The sequence below is a fragment of the Neofelis nebulosa genome, chromosome 10 (genome assembly GCF_028018385.1).
Source record: "Neofelis nebulosa isolate mNeoNeb1 chromosome 10, mNeoNeb1.pri, whole genome shotgun sequence".
In the NCBI taxonomy this organism is placed as follows: domain Eukaryota; kingdom Metazoa; phylum Chordata; class Mammalia; order Carnivora; family Felidae; genus Neofelis; species Neofelis nebulosa.
In genome coordinates this window covers 3,748,319-3,775,797 of record NC_080791.1, presented here as the reverse complement: position 1 = coordinate 3,775,797, position 27,479 = coordinate 3,748,319, and the positions used below count along the sequence as shown (strand labels likewise).

Genomic DNA, 27,479 nt, shown 5'->3' with positions numbered 1-27,479 from the left:
AGGCAAGATAGGGAAAGGCTGACCCCATCAGTGAGCCCAGAGGGGAGAACCACAGTGGACACTCTGACCACGTGGTGATGTTAGTAGCCACAAGGAGCCACAAAACCCTACAGAGAAGCTTGGAGCCTGTTCTAGATACCACAGCTCAAAGGGTCACAAGATCTTTGAAAGATGGTTTACGGAAGAAATGCCAAGCAAAATGACGGTGTGACCACAGACAGGGTGAGGAAGAAAGAGACAGACAGATCGGTGTGAGGAGCAGTAGTGCAAGGAAGTCTCTGCACACAGACAAGAGAATGAGGGGAACGTGTGGCAAAGTGTCCGGATCAGAAATGAGTCCAACAGGAAACTTTGTACATCCTCTCTTTGCACATTAATGCTTGATACAATTGGGCTTTACGGAGGATTTATCCCTGAACTTGCATGAAGGCTAAAGGACTTCTCAAGGTGCTTTGAATCTGGACGGTGATTTGCATCTTAAAAATATTTAGGCTCTTTAATATGCTTTCACATGCATTATCCAAAGTACAGAAAGTGGTAAAATATAGTAGACAATGCACTTTTCTAAGACTCAGGAAGCCCATGATTCAATTCTGGGCATCCTGCAAACTCAGAGATGGCCAATTAACACACCTGTGTAACAACTTGTATTTATTAGTTCCTAAAATCAGAGGGTTGGATATGGTGCTTGACGCATAGCGGATACTCAGTAAAGGCTCTGTTTTGAAATTTCATGATTCTATAGAGTAGTGAAGCTGATATGATCAGCCAAATTCCTGTTTTACCGAGGGGAATTGACATAGCTGGTGGGAAAACTGTTACATTGAGAGAACAAAAGACGTAAGACTATTTACCTCTAGATCTAGATTACCTATAGTTTTCTAGGATTGAATTTCCAAAGGACATTTGAAAACATTTTAGTAGAAAACACTGACAGTGAAGGATCAGTGCACATTGAGAATGAGAACTGCCGTAATTATGCAGGAGCTCAAACCCACTAAGCTGGAGTTGGAGACACATTACACCATTATTTACATGATGTCTACGGCCACTGTCTCTTCAGCTGAGGAGAAAATGGGCTGTGATGACAAGTTTGCCAGCTTCTTTTGTGGCTACCACTAACATGCTTCTGCAATGTCAGTTAGAGAAACATGAAGCAACCTGACCTTGAACTATTAGTGTCAAAGAGTTTTGCATTTTACATTTCTACCAATTCCCCAATTTGCCTACTCATTATAAATCACTTTGCAAATATAGTTTTTGCCTAGCGGTGGTTTGGGGGTGGACTAGTTACCAAGGATTGTTCACCTTTGAGATATTCAGTGAGTGAAAAATTGTTTTAAAGTCTACAATTTCTTCACAGCAATTTATATGTGAAGGAATAAAAATAATAATAGTCAACTACTCGAGCTAATGTCCAACAATCCTGCTCTTACATATAAAACTTAGAAATTATTAAAGACTTGTACAGTGCAGTGCTAGTGACGAAAAGCTTCCGCTCTATGCCACACTATAACTGACAAACATTTACAAGAACAACTACATAGTGAACTTTCTACCTTAAATTTTAAAAACGCTAAAAATACGTAAGATAAAAACAAATACATACCTTTGGAGGAGTCTCCGATCCTGGATACTCTCTCTGGTCTAGTTTCTTCCAGCGATCCATTAGTTTGGTTACCATAGGTGTATTAAAATCAACCAGCTGGAATCCTGTAACATTGGCTCCACCATGGATAAATCTCTCCAGAGAAATATCCTTGAATCCCTATAGAAATCAATATGATAGTTTGTTAAGTTTAGTTCATTATTATACATTTCAGCTCTTCAATGGAAATGTAAGTTAATAACCAACATGTACATTTATCTATATTTCTAATAAAGCAATGGCTGGAAACGTGGAGGGTTTAATTATGCCAATTTAACTGTTAAATTCTGTCATTCAAAATCTAATACATGGGGAAAGCAATAAAGATATTTTTAGTTCAGTTCAACTCAATTTAACAAGTATTTCTTGAATGGCTCTGAATGCCTTTTATGAAGCATGAAGGGGGATATAGCAGATGAAAATGACAGTACCAAAACGTCTCCTATTGAGGCCATAACCGCCCTCTGATGTAGATATGTAGAAACGTGTCTTATGTGAAGGGAATATCAAGGTAGTATACTTTGAGTATGTGATGCATAGTACCTTTATAGGGGGGTTCAGTTTAATTACAAAGTAGTCTAAAAGCAGACAGAGCCAATAAGTTGAGCCAGGGAGAGTAAAAGCTTTGATCGTATGAGTCACTACAACCCTTAGAGTCCTGGGATGTGGTAACGGAAGAGAAGAGAGCAACACAGGCCATTTGTGGACTTCTGTGTGTGGGAAACAAGATGGTGTCCCCAGGCGGGCTAGGGGAGCTTTGAGGGAAGAGTGTTCTCTCTCTTGGTCCACACATAGTTATTATCTGAGTTTCAAAAATTCTGGAAAAATCACTTATTTTATTTCTTTTTTAATTTTTTTATTTTTAATATTTTAATGTTTATTTTTGAGAGAGAGAGAGAGAATGCAGGAGGGGCAGAGAGAGATACAGAGAATTCAAAGCAGACTCCAAGCTCTGAGCTGTCAGCACAGAGCCTGACATGGGGCTTGAACTGATGAACCATGAGATCATGACATGAGCTACAGTTGGACGTTCAACTGACTGACCCACCCAGGTGCCCCTTTTTTATTTTATTTATTTATTTATTTATTTATTTATTTATTTATTTAAATTATTTTATTTTACTATTATTTTTTTAATGTTTTATTTATTTTTGAGACAGAGAGAGACACAGCATGAGCAGGGGAGGGTCAGAGAGAGAGGGAGACACAGAATCCGAAGCAGGCTCCAGGCTCTGAGCTGTCAGCACAGAGCCCGATGTGGGGCTTGAACTCACGAACTGTGAGATCATGACCTGAGCTGAAGTCGGACGCTTAACTGACTGAGCCACCCAGGCGCCCTGTCCCCTTTTTTTAAAAAATAGTTTTTATTTATTTTTGACAGACAGACAGGGAGAGAGAGAGAAAGAGTGCAAGTCAGGGAGGGGCAGAGAGACAGGGGGATAGAAGATTTGAAGTGGGCTCTGTGTGCACAACAGAGATCCCAACGTGGGGCTCAAACTCACGAACTGTGAGATCATGACCTGAGCCAAAGGCAGATGCCAACCGACTGAGCCACCCAGGTGCCCCTCTTTCCTTCTTTCTCTCCCTCTCTTCCTTCCTTCCTTCCTTCCTTCCTTCCTTCCTTCCTTCCTTCCTTCCTTCCATCTATCCATCTATCATCTAATTTTTTTATACCTGGGCCCTTTTATCTGCTAAGTATTTAAGGTGCATTACAAATATACTCAATACAAATTAAAAAACAAATAGGCAATTGCAAGAAGAGGAGAAAAAAGCCTATTAGGTAAGCAAATTAACAAAACCAAAGGTACTGGGTCAGAGAAACGTTTGCCCTTCCCCCACACCCCCAACACACATGCTCATGAGTTTGTAGCATCCTTATTTGCCTTCCTTTTGGTTTTCTCTTAGAATTAAGTCATTAAAAAAAGTTTTTTTAATGTTTATTTTTGAAGGAGAGAGAGAGACAGAGTATGAGCAGGGCAGGGACAGAGAGAGAGGGAGACACAGAATCTGAAGCAGGCTCCAGACTCTGAGCTGTCAGCACAGAGCCCGACGCGGGGCTTGAACCCACGAACCGTGAGATCATGACCTGAGCTGAAGTCAGACACTTAACCAACTGAGCCACCCAGGCGCCCCATGTTTTGTTTTTTTTGTTTTGTTTTGTTTTTAATGTGAATTTGATTCACTTGTGTTGAGGAAACTAAGAAAAAGTGTTTTGTTTATCTATTTATTTATTCTTTGGGAAAAATAAAATATGCAGCTGTGATCCTGTGGTCACAGCGAGAACCAGCGCAGGAATCAGGGAGAAGAGAAAGACCTGGTGTTCTCTCTCTTCCTGAAATGTGTCTCAGACTCGATTTTGGAAATGTCTGTGTTTTTTGTTAATAACAAAGCAGGTTATATACACACACTGCTGTGTGGCTACCTGAGGAGAATCAGCCCGTCTACTGGCCACTATGCAAAGTTGCTCCTGAAACCTCCAGGAGTGTGCGTTTATAGCTAACCTTGATGCTGCACTTCTTATGTGTCGGGCACTGTGCTGAGCACCTCACACGGGCTATCCAGTTAGTTCTCATCACAAGCTTGGAGACAGACCGGCGTCTCAGACTTCTCTTACCAACAAGGAGACCCAGGCTCGGCAGATTACAGCAAGACTCTGGAGGATTACCCAGAAACACACACTATGTGTATGAACCAGGACGACTCTTGCGTTTGCCGTTTTTGCCCTCTGCTCCTGTGTATTCCTACAAGAGTATGTGTTTTCAGTTTTGGTATCTATCATCACTGCCTCTAGCAGAGGGAGGGTGATACTGTAGAAAACTGCCCAGACCCTGACCCCTCCTCCATAACCCTCTGGCCTCAGGTTTCCCGTGTGCAACACAACAGTCACAACGCTGGGGTAGCTAGCACATCTGGTTTGAGTTCAGCCAGCGATAGCTATTATTAATTAATCCCCTCGACAAATATTTATCTCAGGCCTATTACGCGCCAGCTAATTTGACAGCTCATCAGTAACATTCTCATTTCACTGGGAAAGAAACTAGACACCAAAAAGCAAGTCTACGTTTCTGAAATGGGAAAAACACTGTCCATCAATCTCAAGCTAGTAAAATGTCAGCCGAACATTTGTTTGCGTCTATGAGAAGATAGGGCAGATTCACAGGCAGGCCAAAAAAACACAAAAATTCAGTTTTCTAAAAGCCACAGTGATTCAACTATTGCATTAGTTGCTAATTGACGACATTATTATTTTCTTTCAGCAGAGGCTGAAATCAAAGAGCTGCAGCGCTGTCTCTCATTGCGTTATCCCACAGCTGCAAGACACAGGCAGAGATGCAGCCTTCAGAAAAACCATCTGATGGAAAGTCTAACTGATGAATAACAGCCCACATTTCTCTGATTCTATCCTACTGCTCTGCTGAAGGTGAAGGAAAAAATATTAGCGCATCTGATTTTAAACTCCTTTCAGTTATGATCTGAATGAATGGTGGGTGGCTCAGTTAATTTTAGCCATGTCTGCTTGAGGACAGGCAATATTTTTCCTTTCATACACTTTAAAGGGTTTTAGATCGAAGAGTGATAGGATCTAGACTGTGAAGCAGTATTCTTGAAAACAGTTACTTTGGTGGCTCTTTAGACTTCAGTTTTTAACCAGAGAAGTGAAGACACTGCATAAAATTGTAACTCTTCAGACAGTGTGTATGTGTGTGTGAAATCCACGGCTGAGTAAGTAACTTGACTAACTTAACAGTGTCTATATAATACACTGATACCCTAAGGAAAGATTAACCTCCAACTCGGTTTTCCTCTTAATGTCCATTTACAGTTCATACATCCAATGGGGGCAAAGAAGCAGAGGGAAATTAATAAACCACAGGATTTCAGATATCCTGCTGACTACAGATGTAAATCTGCAGGTCGATCACATCATAGGTGTTTAATAAATGCTCGTCCTTTAGCATTTGTCTAATTCTGATTACATTTCTGCTGTTTTGCATTTCAGGCTCAAAGGATGACTAAATCATATCGACACAGCTCTGGTCAGTTAACAGAAGGACTGCCAGGGAGCATGGGAGAGGTTTCCTTTTTTAACGTCTTTTAAAAACTGGGTTGTTAAGAAACTGACTTAAAGTATGCATTTTTGGTGATCAAGTGTATAGATGGTGGAATCAGACACGCTCAATGCAGAAGTTAGAAAATGCAGTAAGCACAAAGCAAGAGGTAAAACAATGTCTTCAAGTTCATGGAATCTCGAGTGGGGTCATCGCCCTAGAGCGAAACTATGCTATTGTGCAAATTTTGGGAACGGAGTTCTAGTCCCCATTTGGACATCAACTGGATGCTGACATGTGGAGAAGTCACTGTAATTTCCTTACCTTCCAGATGAGGTGTGGGTGATGTGTGCATGTCTGTGTGGTTCTGCGTGCTGAGGTGAGGGACAGGCAAGGAACAGATGCACTGAGTCTTCAGGGACATACCCTGCTCATTCCGTAATTTTATAATTTTATACTACTTCATGAAAGGTCCAGGTGTTTTCCTACATGGAAATGGAATGTATTTTTAAAATGAGAAATCTAGGGGCGCCTGGGTGGCGCCGTCGGTTAAGCGTCCGACTTCAGCCAGGTCACGATCTCGCGGTCTATGAGTTCGAGCCCCGCGTCGGGCTCTGGGCTGATGGCTCAGAGCCTGGAGCCTGCTTCCGATTCTGTGTCTCCCTCTCTCTCTGCCCCTCCCCCGTTCATGCTCTGTCTCTCTCTGTCCCAAAAATAAATAAAAACATGGGGCACCTGGGTGGCGCAGTCGGTTGAGCGTCCGACTTCAGCCAGGTCACGATCTCGCGGTCTGTGAGTTCGAGCCCCGCGTCGGGCTCTGGGCCGATGGCTCGGAGCCTGGAGCCTGTTTCCGAGTCTGTGTCTCCCTCTCTCTCTGCTCCTCCCGCACTCATGCTCTGTCTCTCTCTCTGCTTCAAAAATAAATAAAAACATGGGGCACCTGGGTGGCGCCGTCGGTTAAGCGTCCGACTTCAGCCAGGTCACGATCTCGCGGTCCGTGAGTTCGAGCCCCGCGTCGGGCTCTGGGCTGATGGCTCGGAGCCTGGAGCCTGCTTCGGATTCTGCGTCTCCCACTCTCTCTGCCCCTCCCCCACTCACGCTCTGTCTCTCAAAAATAAATAAGTGTGGGGCGCCTGGGTGGCGCCATCGGTTGAGCGTCCGACTTCAGCCAGGTCACGATCTCGCGGTCCGTGAGTTCAAGCCCCGCGTCGGGCTCTGGGCCGATGGCTCGGAGCCTGGAGCCTGTTTCCGAGTCTGTGTCTCCCTCTCTCTCTGCTCCTCCCGCACTCATGCTCTGTCTCTCTCTCTGCTTCAAAAATAAATAAAAACATGGGGCACCTGGGTGGCGCCGTCGGTTAAGCGTCCGACTTCAGCCAGGTCACGATCTCGCGGTCCGTGAGTTCGAGCCCCGCGTCGGGCTCTGGGCTGATGGCTCGGAGCCTGGAGCCTGCTTCGGATTCTGCGTCTCCCACTCTCTCTGCCCCTCCCCCACTCACGCTCTGTCTCTCAAAAATAAATAAGTGTGGGGCGCCTGGGTGGCGCCATCGGTTGAGCGTCCGACTTCAGCCAGGTCACGATCTCGCGGTCCGTGAGTTCGAGCCCCGCGTCGGGCTCTGGGCTGATGGCTCGGAGCCTGGAGCCTGCTTCGGATTCTGCGTCTCCCACTCTCTCTGCCCCTCCCCCACTCACGCTCTGTCTCTCAAAAATAAATAAGTGTGGGGCGCCTGGGTGGCGCCGTCGGTTGAGCGTCCGACTTCAGCCAGGTCACGATCTCGCGGTCCGGTCCGTGAGTTCGAGCCCCGCGTCGGGCTCTGGGCTGACGGCTCGGAGCCTGGAGCCTGCTTCGGATTCTGCGTCTCCCACTCTCTCTGCCCCTCCCCCACTCATGCTCTGTCTCTCAAAAATAAATAAGTGTGGGGCGCCTGGGTGGCGCCGTCGGTTGAGCGTCCGACTTCAGCCAGGTCACGATCTCGCGGTCCGTGAGTTCGAGCCCCGCGTCAGGCTCTGGGCTGATGGCTCGGAGCCTGGAGCCTGTTTCCGAGTCTGTGTCTCCCTCTCTCCCTGCCCCTCCCCCTCCCCCGTTCATGCTCTGTCTCTCTCTGTCCCAAAAGTAAATAAAAAACGCTGAAAAAAATTTTTTTTAAATGAGAAATCTAAATGAGAGCAAGATTTCAGGACCTTGCCTTGTGGGTGCAACAATGCCCACAGCTTCTTGTGCCTACTGGTGGCTCTAGTTACACACTCGGCTGGAGGAGGGGTGAGGAAAGATATGAATACAAACACAGAGAAGGTTTGCAGGGCCAGGTGCCCGTCAAGTCTGGCATACGAAACATTTAAATGGATGCCCATTTTGCGGCTACAGAAGGTATTTACCCATCGTGATTTTATTTATTTGATTGATGTATTTTTTGCAATCAAACAGGACAGAGTTTCAGTCTTGCTTTTGAGACTTAGGGTCTGTGTGATCTTGGATAAGTTACAATGAACCCCAAAGTCCAGTCTATAAAATAACATATGGTCTATGTTGAGGGTTAATTAGAATAATTATGGCAATGAAATAAGCACAATGACATAAGCTGGGAGACAGAGGATAGCCAGCAACTAAGCAAAGAGGAAGGATACGGGCACTTCTTATAAGGTCAAAAAAGGCACTGTGTCCACCTCTTATTCTTTTTTAGAGCGAGCACGTGAGTCGGGGGAGCGGGGAGAGGGGTTGGGTACAATGAGAGAATCTTAAACAATGCTGAGCATAGAGCTTGATGGGGCTTGATCTCATGACTGTGAGATCATGACCTGAGCTGATCAAGAGTAGAAGGCTCAACCCACTGAGGCACCAGGTGCCCCAATGCCCTTAATGAGCTTGCGGGGTGCTAATAATGTCTTACTGGCAGCTGGGCCACAGGATAGTGGAGAATATCCGGTATACAGGAGGTAAAATAATGATTTCATGACTAAAAAAATATAATGCATTTTGTATTATATGTATTCTTTATAAATCACGGGGTGATTTGTGAGCCCTGACAAGACACTATCAGATTAAGTGCATAAGGACAGCTTTCTAGAAGATGTGACTCTTAATTGGGTGGAGTAAGTGCCTCCCAGGGAGACAGAGCAAAAGCTGTAGAGAGATACCAGGTATCTGGGAACTAGTCTGATTTCAGGAAGGGGCACATGTAGGGTGCAGTGGGAGAAAAGATCTGGGATTAAGAGGGATAAAGCTGGAAGGGCTTTGTGCTTTGGGGAAAAGAGTGTCAACACTTCACCATTAAGGATTTTTGCAGCCTGGCACCTAGATTTACCCTGGTAGGAGAGGGTAACAGATGGGATGGTGGCAGTGTGTCATTTTTGACCTGCCAGTTTTGTGGAGAGGTGAGATGACTAGTATTATCAGGTAGGGTTGGAGAAATCTCAGGGTCCTTCCCTTTCACAAAGCACCTGAATCCTTTTATTGTATTTGCAGCCTGGAGTCAAAGAAATAATTTAAGCTGGGAAAAAATATGATCATACCTGTCTTAAAACACACACACACACACACACACACACACACACACACACACACACGGGAGCAAAGTAAACACAGAATCTGAAACAAGAAAGTCTGTGGGCAAAGTAGGGAAGCAATTTCCTCCCTTAGATCTCTGAAAAAGACAGTACAGTGAACCAACAGATAAAGTTTTCCTGCCTGTAAGTATCTGGGAAATTTCTAGAACAAAGCTTAATCTAATGAGATACCATGGGCTTTCACCAGTACCTCTAGATGATGGGTATGTCTAAGTAAAATATTCCCACATACAAACAAAAACAGGACAGAGAAAAGACAGATTTCAGCAATCTTTCCTTACAAATTTACTCATTCTTAGTATTCCATTGTTAATGATAATGGCAGTGATATCACGGAAAATTTTCAAAAATCTGGGAGAGGCATGTCCATTCATCTACACATGAGGCACAGCTCATGCTATTTAGATGATGCCAGCTCCCTGTGGGTGTTCTTGGACTCTTGGCAGGCTAAATAAAGTTTGGGTAATAAAGAAACAGGGTCCTCATTCCCTTTGGCTCCTGAATGGAGGTGAGATTCCCAGCACACCGCAGTAGCTACAAAGGGAACCAGTGGGGCACGAGGACATCAATCTAGTCCCATTACATCAAGACAGAAGGTTGTGTGAGATTGAATCACAGTTAATTGAAGATGATAAATTTAACTTATGGATAATGAAAAGACAGTTTTAAGGAATGCTGATGAGCTTTCACAACCCATTCGCATCCTTACTCATAATGAAATGGAATATTATTTTATTTAAATATGTGGAGTCTGCCTTCGATATTTCAGCCAAAGAATTTGATGGTCATTAAGGAGCCAACGTTTCTGTGACTGTACTTATTTTCTTTCTCGGTTTAGAGACTTATCATTTTGAAAGATCCCCAAGAATATCCATAATGAAACTCAACTTCTCCGTGGAGTTAACCCTGCTTAAATAAGGGAGGTTCTGGACTTTTGCAAAAATGTGTGCCTGTAGATAATTTCATGCATCACATACTGATGTCTGCCTTGCTTCATTCTTTGGTAAATTCAACTTGGTGTTCGTACTTTCTGCTTTCCTTTTCAACGTTATGATTACAGAATATTAAAATTTTTAAAAAAATGTTTGTTTATTCCTGAGAGGGAGAGAGAGAGACAGAGAGACAGAGAGACAGAGCACAAGTTGGGTGGAGCAGAGAGAGAGGGAGACACAGAATCCCAAGCAGGCTCCAGGCTCTGAGCTGTCAGCAAAGAGCCCGACGCGGGGCTCGAACTTGTGAACTGCGAGAATGTGGCCTGAGATGAAGGTGGACGGCCAACCGACAGAGCCACCCAGGTGCCCTTGACTACAGAATATTTTAAAGTGTCTGTACAACTTGTATCTACCAGTAACCAGTAAGAATTGTTCATTTAGAAATCAGTTCTAACTACTACTGTTAAATCAGTCTCTCTTTCAGCTATATGGAGGTATAATTGACAAGTGAATTTGTAATATATTTAAAGCAGATAAGGCGATGATTTGATGCACTGACGCTTTGTGAAAGTGTTCCCACCGTCGAGATCATTAACTCATCCATCACGTCACGTGTTTACCTTTTTTTTTTCTTTTTAGGTGAGAACCCTTAAGTTCTACTCTCTTAGCAAATTTCAGTTATATAATACAGTATTATCAACTATAGCCACCATGTTATATATTAGATTCCAAGACCATATTCATCTCCTAACTGAATGTTTGTGCCCTTTTACCAACGTCTTCCTATGTCCCCCACCCTCCAGCTCCTGGCAACCAAAACCCTATTCTCTAAGACTTAATCTATGAGTTAGATTTTTATTTTATTTTTAAATGTTTATGTATTTATTTTTTTGAGAGAGAGAGCTAGAGAGAAAGCAGAGGAGGGGCAGAGAGAGGGAGACAGAAAATCCCAAGCAGGCTCCACACTGTCAGCATGGAGTCTGACATGTGGCTCAAACCCACAAACTGTGAGATCATGATCTGAGCTGAAACCAAGAATTGGACGCTTAACTGAGTGAGCCACCCAGGCACCCCATGAGTTAGATTTTAAAAAAAATTCCCAATATAAGTGTCTTGCTGTCTCTAATTTCACTTAGCATTATGTTATCCTGATTCATCCATGTTGTCCCAAATGGTGGGCTTTCGTTCTTTTTTATGGCTGAATGTGTCCTATATCTTTTATCCATTCATCTGTTGGTGGACACTTAGGGTGTTTCTATAACTTAGCTATTATGAATAGTGCTACAATGAAATGGGGGTATATACATCTTTTTGATATAATGATTTTTCCCCCCTTTGGATGCATACCCAGAGCTTGGATTGCTGGATGATACAGTAGTTCTATTTTTAATTTTGTGAATAATCTCCATATTGTTTTCGACAGAGGCTGCATTTCCACCAACAGTGTACAGGGCTTCCCCACTTTTCTACACCCTCACCAGCATTTGTTCTCTTTTAAAGAATAGCTATCCTAGCACATGTGAGAGAATAGCTCATGGGGGTTTTGATTTGCATTTCTCTCATGATGAGGGATGTGAATACCTTCTCATGTACTGTTGGCCATCTGTGTGTCTTTGTTAAAATGGTGCTATGACCATTTTTAAAATGAAGTGTGCACGTGTGTGTGCTATTGAGTTGTAAAAATCCTTGTATATTTTGGATATTAACCCCTTCTTAGATATGTGGTTTGCAAATATTTTCTCCCATTCTGTAAGCTGCCTTTTCATTTTGTTGATGCTTTCCCTTGCGAGAAAGAGCTTTTTAGTTTGTTGTGATCCCACTTGTTTATTTTTGCTTTATGTGGCTGTGCTTTTGGTGTCAAATCCAAAAAACCATTGCTAAGGTCTATGTCAAGGGGATGACGTCCTAGGTTTTCTTCTAGGAGTTTTATAGTTTCAGGTCTTATGTTGAAGACTTTAACCCAATTTTTATTTCATTTTTGTGTATAAGACAAGGGCCCATTTCCGTTCTTTTGCACGTGAATATTTACTTTTCCCAACAGCATTTATTGAAGAGACTATCCTTTTCCCATAGTATATTCTTGGCTGATTGATGAAAGTTAATTGACCATATATGCAAAGCTTTATCCCTGGGCTCTATGTGCTGTTACACTGATCTGTGTGTCTGTTCTTATTCCAATAGCATACTGTTTTGATTGCTACAGCCTGGTAATATAGTTTGAAGTAGGAAGCATGCTGCCTCCAGCTCTATTCTTCTTCCTTAAGATTGCTTTAGCCATTTGGGGTCTTTAGGGGCTCCAAACAAATTGTAGGATTGTTTTTTTCTATTTCTGCAAAGTATGGTATTTTAATACTGATAGGGGTTGCATTCAATCTGGACAGTGCTTTGGATAGTATGGAAATCTACACATCCTTTTAATTTAATACTTCCATTCTATTAACACACAATATTTTTCCATTTACCCGTGTCTTCTTTCATCCATGTCTTTGGGTTTCTGGTGTACAGATCATCCACTTCATTGGTTATATTTATTCCTAAATATTTATATCAATTTTGATGCTCTTATTAATAAGACTGTTTTCTTATTTTCTCTTTCTGATGGTTTGTTGTTACTGTATAGAAACACAGCTGATTTTTGTATACTGAGTTTCTATTCTGCAACTTTAATGAAATCATTTATTCTAATAGTTTTAGTGGAATCATTAAAGTTTTCTTTTTTTTTTTAATGTTTATTTTTGAGAAAGAGAGGGAGAGTGTGTGTGTGTGTGTGAGTTGGGGAGGGGCAGAGAGAGACACACATACACACACAGAATCAGAAATAGGCTCCAGGCTCTGAGTTGTCAGCACAGAACCCGATTCAAGCAGGGATTGAACTAACTAACCTGAGATTTTGACCTGAGCTGAAGTCGGATGCTTAACCAACTGAGTCACCCAGGTGCCCCATCAATGTTTTCTATATATAATATTGTAAGATCTACAAGCAGAGGCAATTTTATGTCTTCCTTTCTGGTGTGGATGTCTTTTATTTCTTTTCTTGCCTAATTGCTCTAGCTGGGACTTCTAGCACTATATTGAAAACCAGTGGTGAGAGTGGATATCCTTGTCTTATTCCTTACCATAGAAGAAAAGGTTTCAAAGCTTGTCAACATTAGTTGGGTATGAAGGTAGTGGTGGTGGGCTTGTCATACACGGCTTCTGTTATGTTGAGGTATATTCCTTCTATACCCAGTTTTTATCATGAGATGATGTTGAATGTTGTCACATGCTTTTTCTGCATCTAAAGAGACGATCATGTGTTTTTAATCCTTTTGTTAATGTGGTGACTGAGTTGTGGATGGTGAGCCGTCTTGGCCTCTCTGGGATAAATCATGCTTGATATTGGTATGGCCTTGGTATGATCCTTTTAATATACCTGCTGAATTTGACTTACTAATATTTTGTTGAAGATTTCTGCATTTATGTTCATCAGGAATATAAGGCTTTAATTTACCTTTTTATTGTAGTGTCCTTGTCTGACTTTTGTATCAGGGTAACAGTGGCTTTTTAAAACGAATGTGGAAGCGGTCTTTCCTCTTCCATTTATTGGGATAATTCCAAAAGGATTGGTATTAACTCTTCTGTAAATGTTGGTAGAATTTACCCATGAAGTCATCTGGTCCTGAACTTTTTTTGGTGGGGGCATTTTGATTACCAATTCAAACTCTTCACTTATTATTGGACTGTTTAGATTTTCTTTTTCATCATATTACATGGTAGGTCGTATGCTTCTGGGAATTTATCTGGTTCTCCTGGTCTTCCTTTAATGCTGGTGTATAATTGTGTATAGCACTGTGTTAACGATCCTTAGTATCTGTGTCATGAATTGTATTGCATCTTCTTAACATTTGTTATTTTCTTCAAGTCTTCTTTCTTTCTTCTTAGTCTAGCTAAAGATTTCTCAATTTTGTTTACCTTTTCATAAAACCAGCTCTTAGTTTCATTGACCTATTGTCTTTTTTGTTTCTAGTTCATTTACTTTCACTCTGACCTGTGCTATTTCCATTCTTCTACTAACTTTGCCCTTAGTTTGTTCTTCTTTTTCTAGTTCCTTGAGGTATAGAGTGAGACTGCTTATTTGGTATCTTTTTGTCTTCATGTAGGCATTTTTCACTACAACCTTCCTTCTCAGAACTGCTTTTGGTGCATCCCACATGTTCTAGTAAGTTATGTTTCCGTTTTCACTTGTCTCAAGATATTTTTTGATTTTTCTTTTAATTTTTTATTTAAGCCACTGGGTATTCAGGAGCATATGGTTAATTTCCACATATTTGTAGATTTTTGAATATTCTTCTGGGAATTGATTTCTAGTTTCATATCTATGTGGTCAGAAAGGATGTCTGATATTTCAGTGTTTTTAAATTGATGAAGATTTTCTTTGTGGCATAACATAAGATCTATTCTAGAAGGTTCCATATGTGCTTGAAAATGTATATTCTGCTACTGTTAAATCAAAACTTCTGTTAGGTCCATGTAGTCCAACAGGTAGTTTAAGTCCAAGCCCTCCTTACTGATATTCTGCCTCAAGGATCTAGCAATTACTGAATATGGGGTATTAAAGTTCCCTACTGTTTTTGTGTTGCTGTCTATTTCTCTTTTCAGATCTGTTAATATTTGCTTTATATATGTAGGTGTTCTGACGTTGGGTACATAAATATTTACAAATGTTATATTTTATTGATGAATTGACTTCTTTATCATTATAAATGACATTCTTTGTCTCTTGTTATACTTTCTGGATTACAGCCAATTTTGTTTGATATAACTATAGCTACTTCTTCTTTCCTCAGTTTCCATTTGCATGATCTCTTTTTTCTATTCTTTCACCTCTGCTCTGTGTGTATGCTTCAAGGTGAAATGAGTGTCTATAGAGTTGGGTCTTTTCTTTCTTTCCTTCTTTTTTTAGGAACCTATTTTCATTCAGCCACTCTATCTATTTGGATTGGAGAATTTAGCCCATTTACATTTAAATAAATGTTGGTAGGAATAGACTTACTACCAACATTTTATTGTTTTCTAACTGACTTATAGTTCCTCCCTCTCTTCTTTTGTGATTTGAGGATTTTCTGTAGTGGTATGTTTTGACTCCTTTCTCTTCATGTTTTGTGTTTCTATGAGAAGTTTTTGCTTTGTGGTTACCATAAGGCTTAGATAAAACATCTTATAGCTCTAACAATGTACTGTAAGCTGGTAACAACTAAACTTTGAATGGATACAAAAACTCTACAATTCTACACATTTCATCCCACATTTTATGTTTTTGATGTCACAATTTACGTCTTTTTATATTGTGTATATATTAAGAAATTATTGTAGTTATAATTATTAATATTTTTGGTTTTTTTAACCTTTATAGTAGAGTTAAAGTGATTTACCCACCACTATGACAATATTGGTGTATTGTAAATTTTTCTCTATATTTACCTTTACCGCTGGGTTTTATACTTTCATGTGTTTTCATGTTACTAATTTGTATCTTTTTATTTCAGCTTTAAACATTAACATTTCTTTTTTTTAATGTTTATTTATTTTTGAGAGACAGAGCATGAGCATGGGAGGGGCAGAGAGAGAGGGAGACACAGAATCCAAAGCAGGCTCCAGGCTCTGAGCTGTCAGCACAGAGCCCGACGTGGGGCTCAAACTCACGGACTGCAAGATTATGACCTGAGCCAAAGTTGGATGCTTAACCAACTAAGCCACCTAGGCGCCCCTAAATATTAACATTTCTTATAGAAACACTCATGATCAATTCTTTCAGCCTTTGCTTGTCTGGAAAGTTCTTTATCTTTCCTTCAGTTCTCAGGGACAACCTTGCCAGGTAGAGTATTCTTGGCTGCCAGTTTTTTCCTATCAGCACTTTTTTTTAAATTAAATATTTATTTATTTTTGAGAGAGAGAGAGAGAGAGAGAGAGAGAGAGAGAGAGAGAGAGAGGCAGTTTGAGCAGGGGAGGGAAAGAGAGAGAGATGGAGACACAGAATCTAAAGCAGGATCCAGTCTATGAGCTCACAGTACAGAGCCCAACACGGGCTCAAACTCATGAATCCTGAGATCATTACCTGAGCTGAAGTTGGACCCTTAACTGACTGAGCCACCCAGGTGCCCCTCAGCACTTTCAATATATCATCCTATTCTCTTCTGGCTTATAAACCTTCTGCTGATGGTCTTGTGATGGTTTCCTTGTACATAATAAGATGTTTTCCTCTTGCTGCCTTTAAGATGCTCTCTTTGTCTTTAACTTATGACAACTTAACTATAATGTGTCTTACTGTATATCTCTTTTTTTATGTTTATTTCTTTTGAGAGGGAGAGTGAATGAGCAGGGGAGGTACAGAAAGAGGGAGAGAGAGAGAGAGAGAGAGAGAGAGAGAGAGAACCCAAGCAGGCTCGGCACTGTCAGCACACAGCCCAACGTGGGGCTCGATCCTGTAAACTGCAAGATCATGACCTGACCTGAAGTCTAGAGTCGGATGCTTAACCAACGGAGCCCACCCACATGTTGCCCTAGATCTTGATTTCTACTTGTTTCCTCAGGTTAGGGAAGTTTCCAGCCATTATTTATGTGAACAAGCTTTCTGTTCCTCTCTCCTCTTCTTCTTCTGGGAGCCCTATAATATGTACACTGATCTATGATGGTGTAATAGAAGTCCCTTAAGCTATCTTTACTTCTTTCATTTTCCTCTTCTTTTTACTTCTCTGAATGGATGGATTCCACTGCCTTGTCTTCAAGTTAGCTGAGCTTTCTTACTACCTATTCTAGTCTCCTATTGAACACCTCTATTGAATTTTATAGTTCAGTTATTGTATTCTTCAGCTCTGTGATTTATGTTTGGCATTTTAAAATATTTTCTAACTCTTTGTCAAAATTCTTATTTTTGTTAATACTTTGCTCTTTTGGCTTTGATAAGCATCTTTATGGCTGCTATTTTGAACCCTGTTGTGTAAATCATTTATTTCCATTTCATTAAGATTTATTTCTGGAGATTTATTTTGTTCTTTTGTTTGGAACATATTTCCTCATTTCTTCATTTTTACTGATTCCCTGTGCTGGTTGGTTTCTGCACATTAAATGAGACAGACACATCTTCCAGTCTTGGCACACTGGTCACATATAGGAGATGAGCCTCATCAAATGGGCCTGGACTAAATTGTTGGTTGTCTCTTAAACCTATGTGATTGCTCAAACAGCTTCTTTTTTCTTTTTTAAGTGGATCTTAGTAGTTGACAGGCCTGCCAATGTTCCAAAGGAAGGAATCACAGTCAGCACCTAGATGCAGGCTGAATGGAAGTTTGACTCTCAGGTAGCAGCCTGTGAAATATACGGTCAAACCCACTTTTAGGGAAAGGCTAGGAAATGTGCACCTTGCCAGCTGCCTCTACATTGAGACCTGGGGGGATGGCCTGGGTTAGTACTTTTGCACATACCTGTTAAGAAATGCCTCATTGCTTGCTATAGTACTGTGGGATTTGTGAATATAAGCTCTGTTGCCTATCAGATCCAGTCATCCCTTGGGTAGGTCACCAGGCACGTGTACAATATTCTAGAGACAGGTTGATGTCCTGGTTTTATAGGAGGAGTGAGCCAGAAGGAGAAGGTGACAGAAATGTCCACCAGCTCTCCTGGGCTCCATGAAGAATCATGGCCAGTTCTTTGATGCATGCAGGTGGACCCTTACATATGGACACTGAGGCAGCAGACTGTGAAGTAGATAGTCAACTGCCTTTCAGGGAAAGAGTGGAGACAAGCATTTTTGCTTGCTCCCTCTGTGCTAATAGGGTCTGTGGGGATAGTTACATTGAATGCTCACGAGCCCATTAAGAATATGGCTTCTTTGTTTTCTATAGTCCTGTGGGTCTTATGGACATATAACCATTGGCTTTCAGAACTAGGTGTTTCGGGGCCTGTCTCTTGACAGCCTTAAAAGCTGGGGTGCTAAATGTATGGTCCAAATCCTCACTGCTCACGGAGAAGCTGGGAGCTGGGGATTCCCTCCTGATTGTATGGCACTGTGCTGGGGTAGTTTTTATGGAAAGAGTGGTCTCAGCCTTTCCTATCCATTTCAGTGTGTGTAGTTTCTTAGCTGCTTGGATTTCTCTCAGGGCGATAACTCTGTGTGTGTCTGGGGGTGGAGGGAAGTTCAGGAGCTTCCTACCCTACCATCGAGGTCCCTCCAACTAAACAGTCCCGATGAATTGGTTAAATACCAGTTACTGATTAGTTGCAAATTGTAAGTGGAAGTTATAAATGGAATTATTCTCTTAACTTTACTCTCAGAATGTGTTGCTAGTGTACAGAAATACACATATATATTTTTTTAATACTGACCTTCTATCCGGAAACCCTGCTGAAACTCTTTATCAGTTTTCAGTTTTTTATTTAGATTCCTTAGGATTTTACATTCACAAAAATCTCCTCTTCTTCTTAATCTGAATGCCATTTATTTCTTTTTCTTGCCTAGTATCCCTTGCTCGAAGCTTTAGTATCATGTTCAACAGAAATGATGAGGGGCCATTCTTGTCTGTTCCTGATTTTAGGGGGAAATCATTCAGTCTTTCAACATTAAGTATATTAATATAATCTTTCTTTTGATAATGGATTTACTTCACATTTGGGAATCCTATGCAGTAGTTTTCAGGAAACAGCCCATGACTGGCCCAATGAAACAAAAAACATTCTGGTTTTGGAAGTCACAGCTATTTAGAGATAAATGAATTAAGTCAATAGAAACCATAATTAATAAATATATTATAATTTAGATCTGCACAAGTTACTGAATAATCATGTATTACAATGATATCAAATACATATGGTAAGGGCTTTGTTATTTTTAGTGAGAGTGATGATCTATGCCCTAATTCAGGCAAATATTTTTTCCTACTTCATATGCTGTAATGACACACATAACTTAAATATGCTGTCATCTCCTAGGGCTGCTTAAGAAAGGCTGTGATAGCCATTAAGATGTTATAACCATTCTTTCCATTTTGTACTGGTTTGTCAATGTCAGCAATTCATTTCTGGTATGACAGTCTATAACACATTGACTTTTTTTTCCTTCTTTAATTCCACTGTTTGGAAAGAAGAGATGTCAAAACGCTCCACTTGCTAGAATCACCTTGTACAATGTCACTGTGAGTGTACACATTCCATAAACATAAGACTTTTTTCTCTTCTAGTGACTAATATGAGAATATATTAGCTTTAAGAATTATATTTTTATAAAATATATTAAAACATACAGACTATGGACCTACTAAAAGCAATGGAAAAGACAAGTCAAAATTTCTCAGTGTTTTCATGATAATCCATGAAGTAGCAAAATTATACTTTATTAATAACAACAAGGAAATAGGAGTTTACAGTCTATTGTTGCATTTTACTATCTCTATTCCATAGCGAGATCCAGTTCACTAAAGACTGAAAATTCCTGTCTCAAAGTGTGATGGTCCACTCACTACATGACAAGAATGGATAAATCTGAAATCTCTATTGTAGCCTTTGCCTCTTCTGTTGTAAGCAAAAGATCTTCACCAAAGAAATATACGGTGGAAAAGAGAAAAAGGAGAAAAAATTCTTAACTTTTCTAAAATAAACCACTTTTGAGAGCAAGCCCTTGGGGCAGATGGCACTCTAATAAAGCAAGGAGAATGGCTCTCCACATAGTTCGCTTTCCTTCTTCACCGCAGTTAACAAGAAATACTTGGTGAGCCTTGCCAAGAAATCTAAAAGGACTTGCCTTAGGCCTTTTAGGATTTTATACTAATGTATGTATCTTGTTCGATAACCTTCTACATATATGAAAAACTGACATAATTAAAAAAAACATGGATCACTCCCAATCAAAAGACTTCCTTATATAATAGTCATTTCAATCTTGCTTTTTCTTAAAATCAGAGGACATGGGTCATCAGTTTGATGATCCTTGTGATAGCCCAAGTAATGGAAATCTGGATCCAAGGTACATTTACCATTTATACAGAGGAAAGACGATTATTTGATTTGCCAAGTGATATCACAGTAAAGCAAACATTATCATTACTTTTAAGGTTGCTTTGGCAGATGTCAAGCTAGTCTGCACCAAAATATATTGAATTGCACATTATGAATACAATGACCACTGCAATAAAAATATTATCCTAAGTGTTACCAACAGATTAGTAAGTAATATAGTTTATTCATTTACTGAACTGTTATTGTAAAGCACAGTTAAAATAATCTGGAATGCTTGAGCAATTCTTATGAAAAACAGAAAATAAAGAGTTCTTACCAAGTTTGCAATGATGTAGTGGTAACCCTTAACATGCTTCCCAACACTCACAATCTGCAAAGACAGAAGGAAATAAGAGAAAACCTGTTTAACTTCACTGAATGATATTTTTAAAAACAGAATTTTAACTATTGTAGCATAATTCCTTGTGGAAACATGAAGAAAAAATGTTACAGTTTTCGTTATAATAGAAGAAATCCACAAGCCACCTTAAAAATTAAGTGATTAAAGTAAAAAAGAAAACCCTCTAATTTCAATCGTGCTGTATAAATGACTCTTCATTCACTATACCTTGTTCTTGTTCAGAAAACTACTATGCTATGATCCCCTCAAAGAGAATGACAAGGTGATAAAACAAACTGATAGTTTATATAAATATTTCTATAACGGAATATGCACTAACATAAGAAACTTAAAATTATTCTGGTCCAAAGACTATAGTCATCCTTAATTTGTTGATAATTTATAGAAATGTATGATGGGCTGCTGGTGTCTTCAATTGTTAAGAATGATTTTCTATGAGTAGACTGGATTTTTGTCCCGAGCAGGAAGCAAGGTTTTTCTAAGGCACAATCTCTGTGTGTAGACACCTCTGATACTATAGAATACTTAGTTAATTCCCCCCTGCATATGGATAGACTATTATTTTATTATAATAAAAAGACTAAAGACAAAACATTAAGAGACTTTTTGTCTCTGCTAGATTCATTTTTTTCACCTAAGAATGTTTTCAGAAATGTTTTGAAAATTAGAAACTCAGAAATTTCTAATGCAGGAATAAAGTTGCATTAGAAATTACAACTCTTAGGGGCGCCTGGGTGGCTCAGTCGGTTGAGCGTCTGACTTCAGCTCAGGTCATGGTCTCCCGGTTCATGAGTTCCAGCCCTGCGCTGGGCTCTGTGCTAACAAACAGCTCAGAGCCTGGAGCCTGCTTCAGATTCCGCGTCTCCCTCTCTCTCTCCCCCTTCCCTACTCATGCTCTGCCTCTCTCTGTGTCTCAAAAATAAATAAATGTTAAAAAAATAATAATAAAAAAAAGAAATTACAACTCTTATTTTCTATAAAACTGAAAATTCCTTCAATGAGAGAAAATCTAATGACAATTACCGATGGGCAGCTTTGGAATCTCACTGGTTCCCCAAAGGTGCTAACACAATACATGAATTTCATGTACTTTCATCATAAAAGGAAAAATTAAGTTGCTTTTAGCATTTTAACATCCTCTAACAGTAGTTCTTTGTAAATTGGTGACTTGTGTATAAAATAAAGGAAAACCCTTTTGAAACAGAAAACAGGGTTTTGCACACATGGCTATTGGTGAAATGGTGTCTCTGCTCATGCAATCTTTCCTTTTTGGTTACAGCCAAGACCTCCTCTTTGTTTTTATGGTTCTGCAGTTTCACTACAAGGCAGTTTGGAAATTTTACTTTGAAATATTTGTTCATATTGTTCAGGATATGTCGTGCATTCTAAGTATGAGGATTTCCCTTCAACAATTCTGGGAGATTCTCTACCAATAACCCTTCACACATCTGTGTGTTCTGACAAATACTGCAGTGTTGATGTCACTGATTCCCAGATCTCAGCAGGTGGAATAAATTCAAATTTAAACGACAATCTACCTCAAGAAGGTTGCGATGACCAATTCTCACAGAAGGTGTCTCCCTCACCACACTGAGCCCAGGCCAAGGCAGAAAATACTCAGCTGACTCCTTGTACAGGAAGCAGATTTTTTTCTGCTCCTCTCTTTGACTGGGTTGTCACTCTTCTAGAACGTGGCTTTAAAAGGGACCTGAGGTCTAACTTACTGCCTTGGCTGAGCCCAAAGTCCCTGTTCTCGGGTGAGCATGAAACCCCCAGTCAGTCAAGCTGCCCAATCTGGCAACTTCCCTGGGTGCAAGTTTCTTTCACTCTTGGCTCCTGGAGACTTCACTCTCCAGGAAGCTCAACTACACATCTGCAATGTTTTACAAGTAGTTTTTATATTGCCCCATTTATCCAGTCCCCAGTTTATCTAAAACTGAACACCCCTTGACAGTCTCACCACAGAAATAAGAACAAGCAATACAGAGACGGGATGATAAGGAAAGTTCAGTAAAGAAACCGCTTAATTAGTCACCATATTGGGTAACCCAAACCCGAGTGATTTAGCGGGGGATGGGCAGGCAGGAGCCCTCTTTTTCTCAGGAATCTCAGGTACAACTTGTACAAAAGACAATGAGCTAGGGACACTTGACAGCTGGTACTGGTAGGAAACTGCAGAGTCGATGATCGAGTCGGCCAGCACTTCCTGCTATTTGACCTCAGCAGGGATTGCTGCCACAAGACAATTCATTATTAATCTCTTGCTGACTCACTGGAACTTTCTCTGGCTTGACTGTGTAAGCCGTTTTGCACTCTCTTTAAGCCCCCCTGCTCATGCTGCCTCTTCTCTCTCAGTGCTCTCGGCTTGGGGTTTCTCTGTGGCTGCAGTCAGTAACCTGTGCTTTCCCCTAGAATCATTTTCAAGAGTTATCACTTGCACATGTGAAAAAGCTGTGGAAATTCTGCACTAGGTGTCTCTGCGAGGAAATTACTGTCATTTCCAGACTGCCTAGAAAAGAGCTGTCATAAATTAAAGCTTATGTAATGCGTTTTCGAGGGATGAGGACTTTTAGAAACCACAAACAATTGAAAGTGACAAAAATCCCGGCAGAAGAGGCCTTGCAGAGCGTGATATGCCTCAACATTCTGGGAACCAGGGGCCTCAGGGAGCAGTGATCTGAGGATTTATTTCCCTGGCTGGGGACGCTACAGAGAATGCCATTTTTGCTGAGCCAGATCCTGGCTGGGGTAAAACGAATGTGAGAGCCTCACTGCCTTTGAACACTCACCACCCTGACTGAGGGTGGCCAGGGGTTAATAATGGCCAGATCTCGGTCCCTCTGCCAAGCATCCAACACTAGATGGAAGTTTCTTTGTGAAAACAAATCCAATTTATACTCCATTACTCCGTAGTAAAGGGCCCTGCACCTCAGGTGTCATTTGCTTAGGTTCTTCCATTGTTTTTATGGTTGTGTAAAACCAACAGTCTCACGGGTATGGTTCTCCACGGCTGTCATCATCTCAACCAAAGTGAAGACTATGTTGTATAAAAACAAAACAAAATAAAAAATCTGAGTGGCTGGACTTTGGGTGCAGACCACACCTGTGTCTTGCTATTTCTGACATTCTTTATAAAGAAGGAAAATAAACAGTGTGAGGTGAAAGATATTAATATCTAACAGCACAACACACAGTGTGTTTGGCCCACTTGTTATGGGAAAGCAATGTCTACAACAAAGACTTTGCTGCAGCAATTAATTATGACCTTTCATAAAGACAGAAAGGTGTAGGAGTAGAGACTCCATCTCTGTTATCTTCTTAAAAGACACAGAGGATGATAAATGGACAAAGAATAATGATCAAGTGTCTGTTCAGAGTTCTAAAGAGTGAGTTAGGGAGAATGTACAAGTTACACTGATTATACACTTTCAGAAGAACCCATCTTTACAAGAATAAAATGCTTCAGAAAAGGCACTAATTGATTTATTTGATTACTTTCTCGTGGTTGTTTTTTAGGAAACAGTTGCTGAGAAATATCTATGTTGCTGGTCAAAAGATTCAGTTCTAAAGTCAGGCCTATGCATATTTAATAAGGTAAATGCCAGATGCACTCACCAAACTGTTCTATTAACAAATTATGGCATAATCTTTATGACTGTAACTTCTAAGTCTTTATTCATTTATTAAAATTAGGGAAGGATGAACCCAGGATACTTTTCACCTCATCCCACCTTTATTTTTTTCTAATTTTTAAAATGTTGATTGATTTTTTTTTTTTTTTTTTGAGAGAGAGAGACCTGGGGAGGGGCAGAGAGAGAGGGAGACACAGAATGCAAAGAAAGCTCCAGGCTCTGAGCTGTCAGCACTGAGCCCAACGTCAGGCTAGAACTCATGAACCATGAGATTGTGACCTGAGCTGAAGTCGGACGCTTAACCGATTGAGCCACCCAGGAGCCCTGACCCCACCTTTAAATAAATTTAGTTCAATAAATGTGTCCTATGTATAAGTTTAGGGTAAGGAGATTCAAGGCTTAAAAAGATAAGTCGGTGCCGCAGTTATAAGAGTGTTTAATTTCTCTCCTAAGACGATAAGCCTCAAACAGAAATGACTGAAATACCGAGTAAAGGGTGTGCCATGGATTTGAAGGAGAAGTGGGATCAGTTTGTAGGGAGAACAAGGTAATTTTAAAGACAGAATAGATGTTAAATAAATGCTGATTGAGTGGATGAATAAAGAAGTTAGCCTATAAATGCCACAAACACTAGTATATTAAGATCAATTTGAAACTTGTAAATGGTGGGAGTTTGGCCTTTAACCCACCATACAATTTTACGTGAATCCTTTCTGTATCAATGGTTTATAAAGCATTCAGGGGTCTCTCTAGATACGAGGTGCTGTATATTACCTCCCACTGTTATTGCGAAGCCACGATCACTGTAGTGAACACTATCTTCAAGCTAGAGACCGGCAATGGCACACCTGAGTAGGAATGATTTTGGCTCTCCTTTTACTCCGATTTAATAGGCAGCTAGAAATTCCTCTCCCAGCCATTATCATGTTCCAGAAAATTCCATGACAGTGGCCAACCAGTACAGCCTACCTGGTGGTGTGGGGGACACGATGCCTCGTCAATGGTGGAGACTTACTGTAACGAGGGCAGTCACTCACTAGTCCTTTGTCTCTGTAGAAAGCCCAACCCCCCAGATGCCTCCTGAATGTTGACTTTCAGGGTGCTTCAAAATACCTTACTATAGAGAGAAACAAAAGCTTTCCCTTGTTACGTTTGATTAGCTAGTTTACCTCAGTTTCACCAAAAGAAAAACGTAAGGCAAAGGATTTCTGCAAACACACTGCAGAGTTCAATTACAACCATGTAAGAGAACAACAGGACCTTTACTTCTGGGGATGCGATTCACAGTCAGTGAGGGGAACATGAAGAACCCCAGAACAAAAGGAACTAAGGCTATTTGTGTGAGAAGAGATTTAGGGAGAGGACAGAGAATGAGAGCTCTCATCAGTACATGCGCGCGCACACACACACACACACACACAAACACACACACAACTGTATTTTTTCCTTCCACACTTGAAGATGTTAGAAATTACAGAAGTTTCTAATTAGGACACACTCATTTTTCGGAAGCTCTGAACAGTGGCTGACTGCCTTCCGGTAAAAGATGTCAGGGGAGAGTCTTTCTCAGGCTTAAAGTCATGTGTTTGCATGGCCAGTGAGTGTCACAGACACTACTGATGGCCCACCAATGCTTTTCCTCTTAGCACTTCAGTGCATACTGCTGTAACTGCCAGCACCTTTATTTCCTGGACGTTGGGCTCTTCTCTGATCCCTGGAGCCCACTTTGCTCATGGTGGGGCGGGCTAGCAGGCCAGGCAAGAGGTGCCAGGGAATTAATGCCCTCCTCCCCAGCAGCCCCCATACAGAGACGGACGGGAGCTGCTGCAGAAGTATTCCAACGCCCATGCCAGAGAGAGGAGTCTGACATGTGTGTTCTATTTACACTAATTTCAAATGACATTTACAATAATCCTCTAGTAACTTACATTAATATCAAATGAGATTAAGCCTTGGTCACCCACATGGCAATTTTCTAGATAAATGCGCCTTTAATTGATTGCATTTCTCCACTGCACTTCCAGTGTGTTCTTCAACTCCCGAACCTACTGATTACACACAAATCCTTGTCTTAAGATCTGCTTCAGGGGAAACCAAACTAAGTCTCCAAATTAAAAAAAAAAAATTACCAATGTGACAGTGACATTGTTAAGGGTAAAAAAATACCTTTGTTGGGTAACTGTCCCAAGCTTTCATCTCTGTAGCATAACACATGTACGTTATATTCTGAGTTCCTAATCTCTGAGTATAATCAAGGACTCAAGTTGCATGAAATACCATGATTTTATTTGGATATCTAAATTTGGATATCTAAAAAAAAAACAAGAAAAAAGGTTTATTTTGATATAGAGAAATAGGGATGAATCAGTATCTTTAATAAATTCTTTTCATTCCTGATATATGATTTTTCCTTTTGTCCTGTCTTATATACTTTAAGGACATCCATACTTAGTACTGGTTGGCTATTGGTTTTTTCTTTGAATGTATTCCAGATGTTAAAAAAATCCCTTCAGGAACCCTCTTGCACTGTTGGTGGGAATGCAAATTGGTGCAGCCGCTCTGGAAAGCAGTGTGGAGGTTCCTCAGAAAATTAAAAATAGACCTACCCTATGACCCAGCAATAGCACTGCTAGGAATTTATCCAAGGGATACAGGAGTACTGATGCATAGGGGCACTTGTACCCCAAGGTTTATAGCAGCACTCTCAACAATAGCCAAATTATGGAAAGAGACTAAATGTCCATCAACTGATGAATGGATAAAGAAATTGTGGTTTATATACACAATGGAATACTACGTGGCAATGAGAAAAAATGAAATATGGCATTTTGTAGCAGCGTGGATGGAACTGGAGAGTGTGATGCTAAGTGAAATAAGCCATACAGAGAAAGACAGATACCATATGGTTTCACTCTTATGTGGATCCTGAGAAACGTAACAGAAACCCATGGGGGAGGGGAAGGGAAAAAAAAAAAAAAAGAGGTTAGAGTGGGAGAGAGCCAAAGCATAAGAGACTGTTAAAAACTGAGAACAAACTGAGGGTTGATGGGGGGTGGGAGGGAGGGCAGGGTGGGTGATGGGTATTGAGGAGGGCACCTTTTGGGATGAGCACTGGGTGTTGTATGGAAACCAATTTGACAGTAAATTTCATATATTAAAAAATTTAAAAAAATAAAAAATAAATAAATAAATAACTAGAAAAATAAATAAATAAATATATTTCAAAAAAAAAATAAATAAAAAAATAAAAAAATCCCTTCAGTTTCGTCC

General features: G+C 40.5%; 1 protein-coding gene across 11 annotated transcripts in view; it reads right to left on the bottom strand.

Annotated features, from left to right (window-relative positions):
• GRIA4 (glutamate ionotropic receptor AMPA type subunit 4) overlaps positions 1-27,479 on the bottom strand; it is a 408,691-nt gene that overhangs the window by 75,428 nt on the left and 305,784 nt on the right. For all 11 annotated transcript variants that reach the window (XR_009249413.1, XM_058686612.1, XM_058686611.1 and 8 more), the window contains exons 6-7: positions 20,494-20,547; positions 1,610-1,768 (exon numbers count right to left, since the gene is read on the bottom strand). Coding sequence is in view for 10 of the 11 variants with exons in the window: in XM_058686612.1 (XP_058542595.1) it covers positions 1,610-1,768; positions 20,494-20,547 (213 nt within the window). In the remaining variant the exon portion in view is untranslated. The remainder of the gene's footprint in view (positions 1-1,609; positions 1,769-20,493; positions 20,548-27,479) is intronic.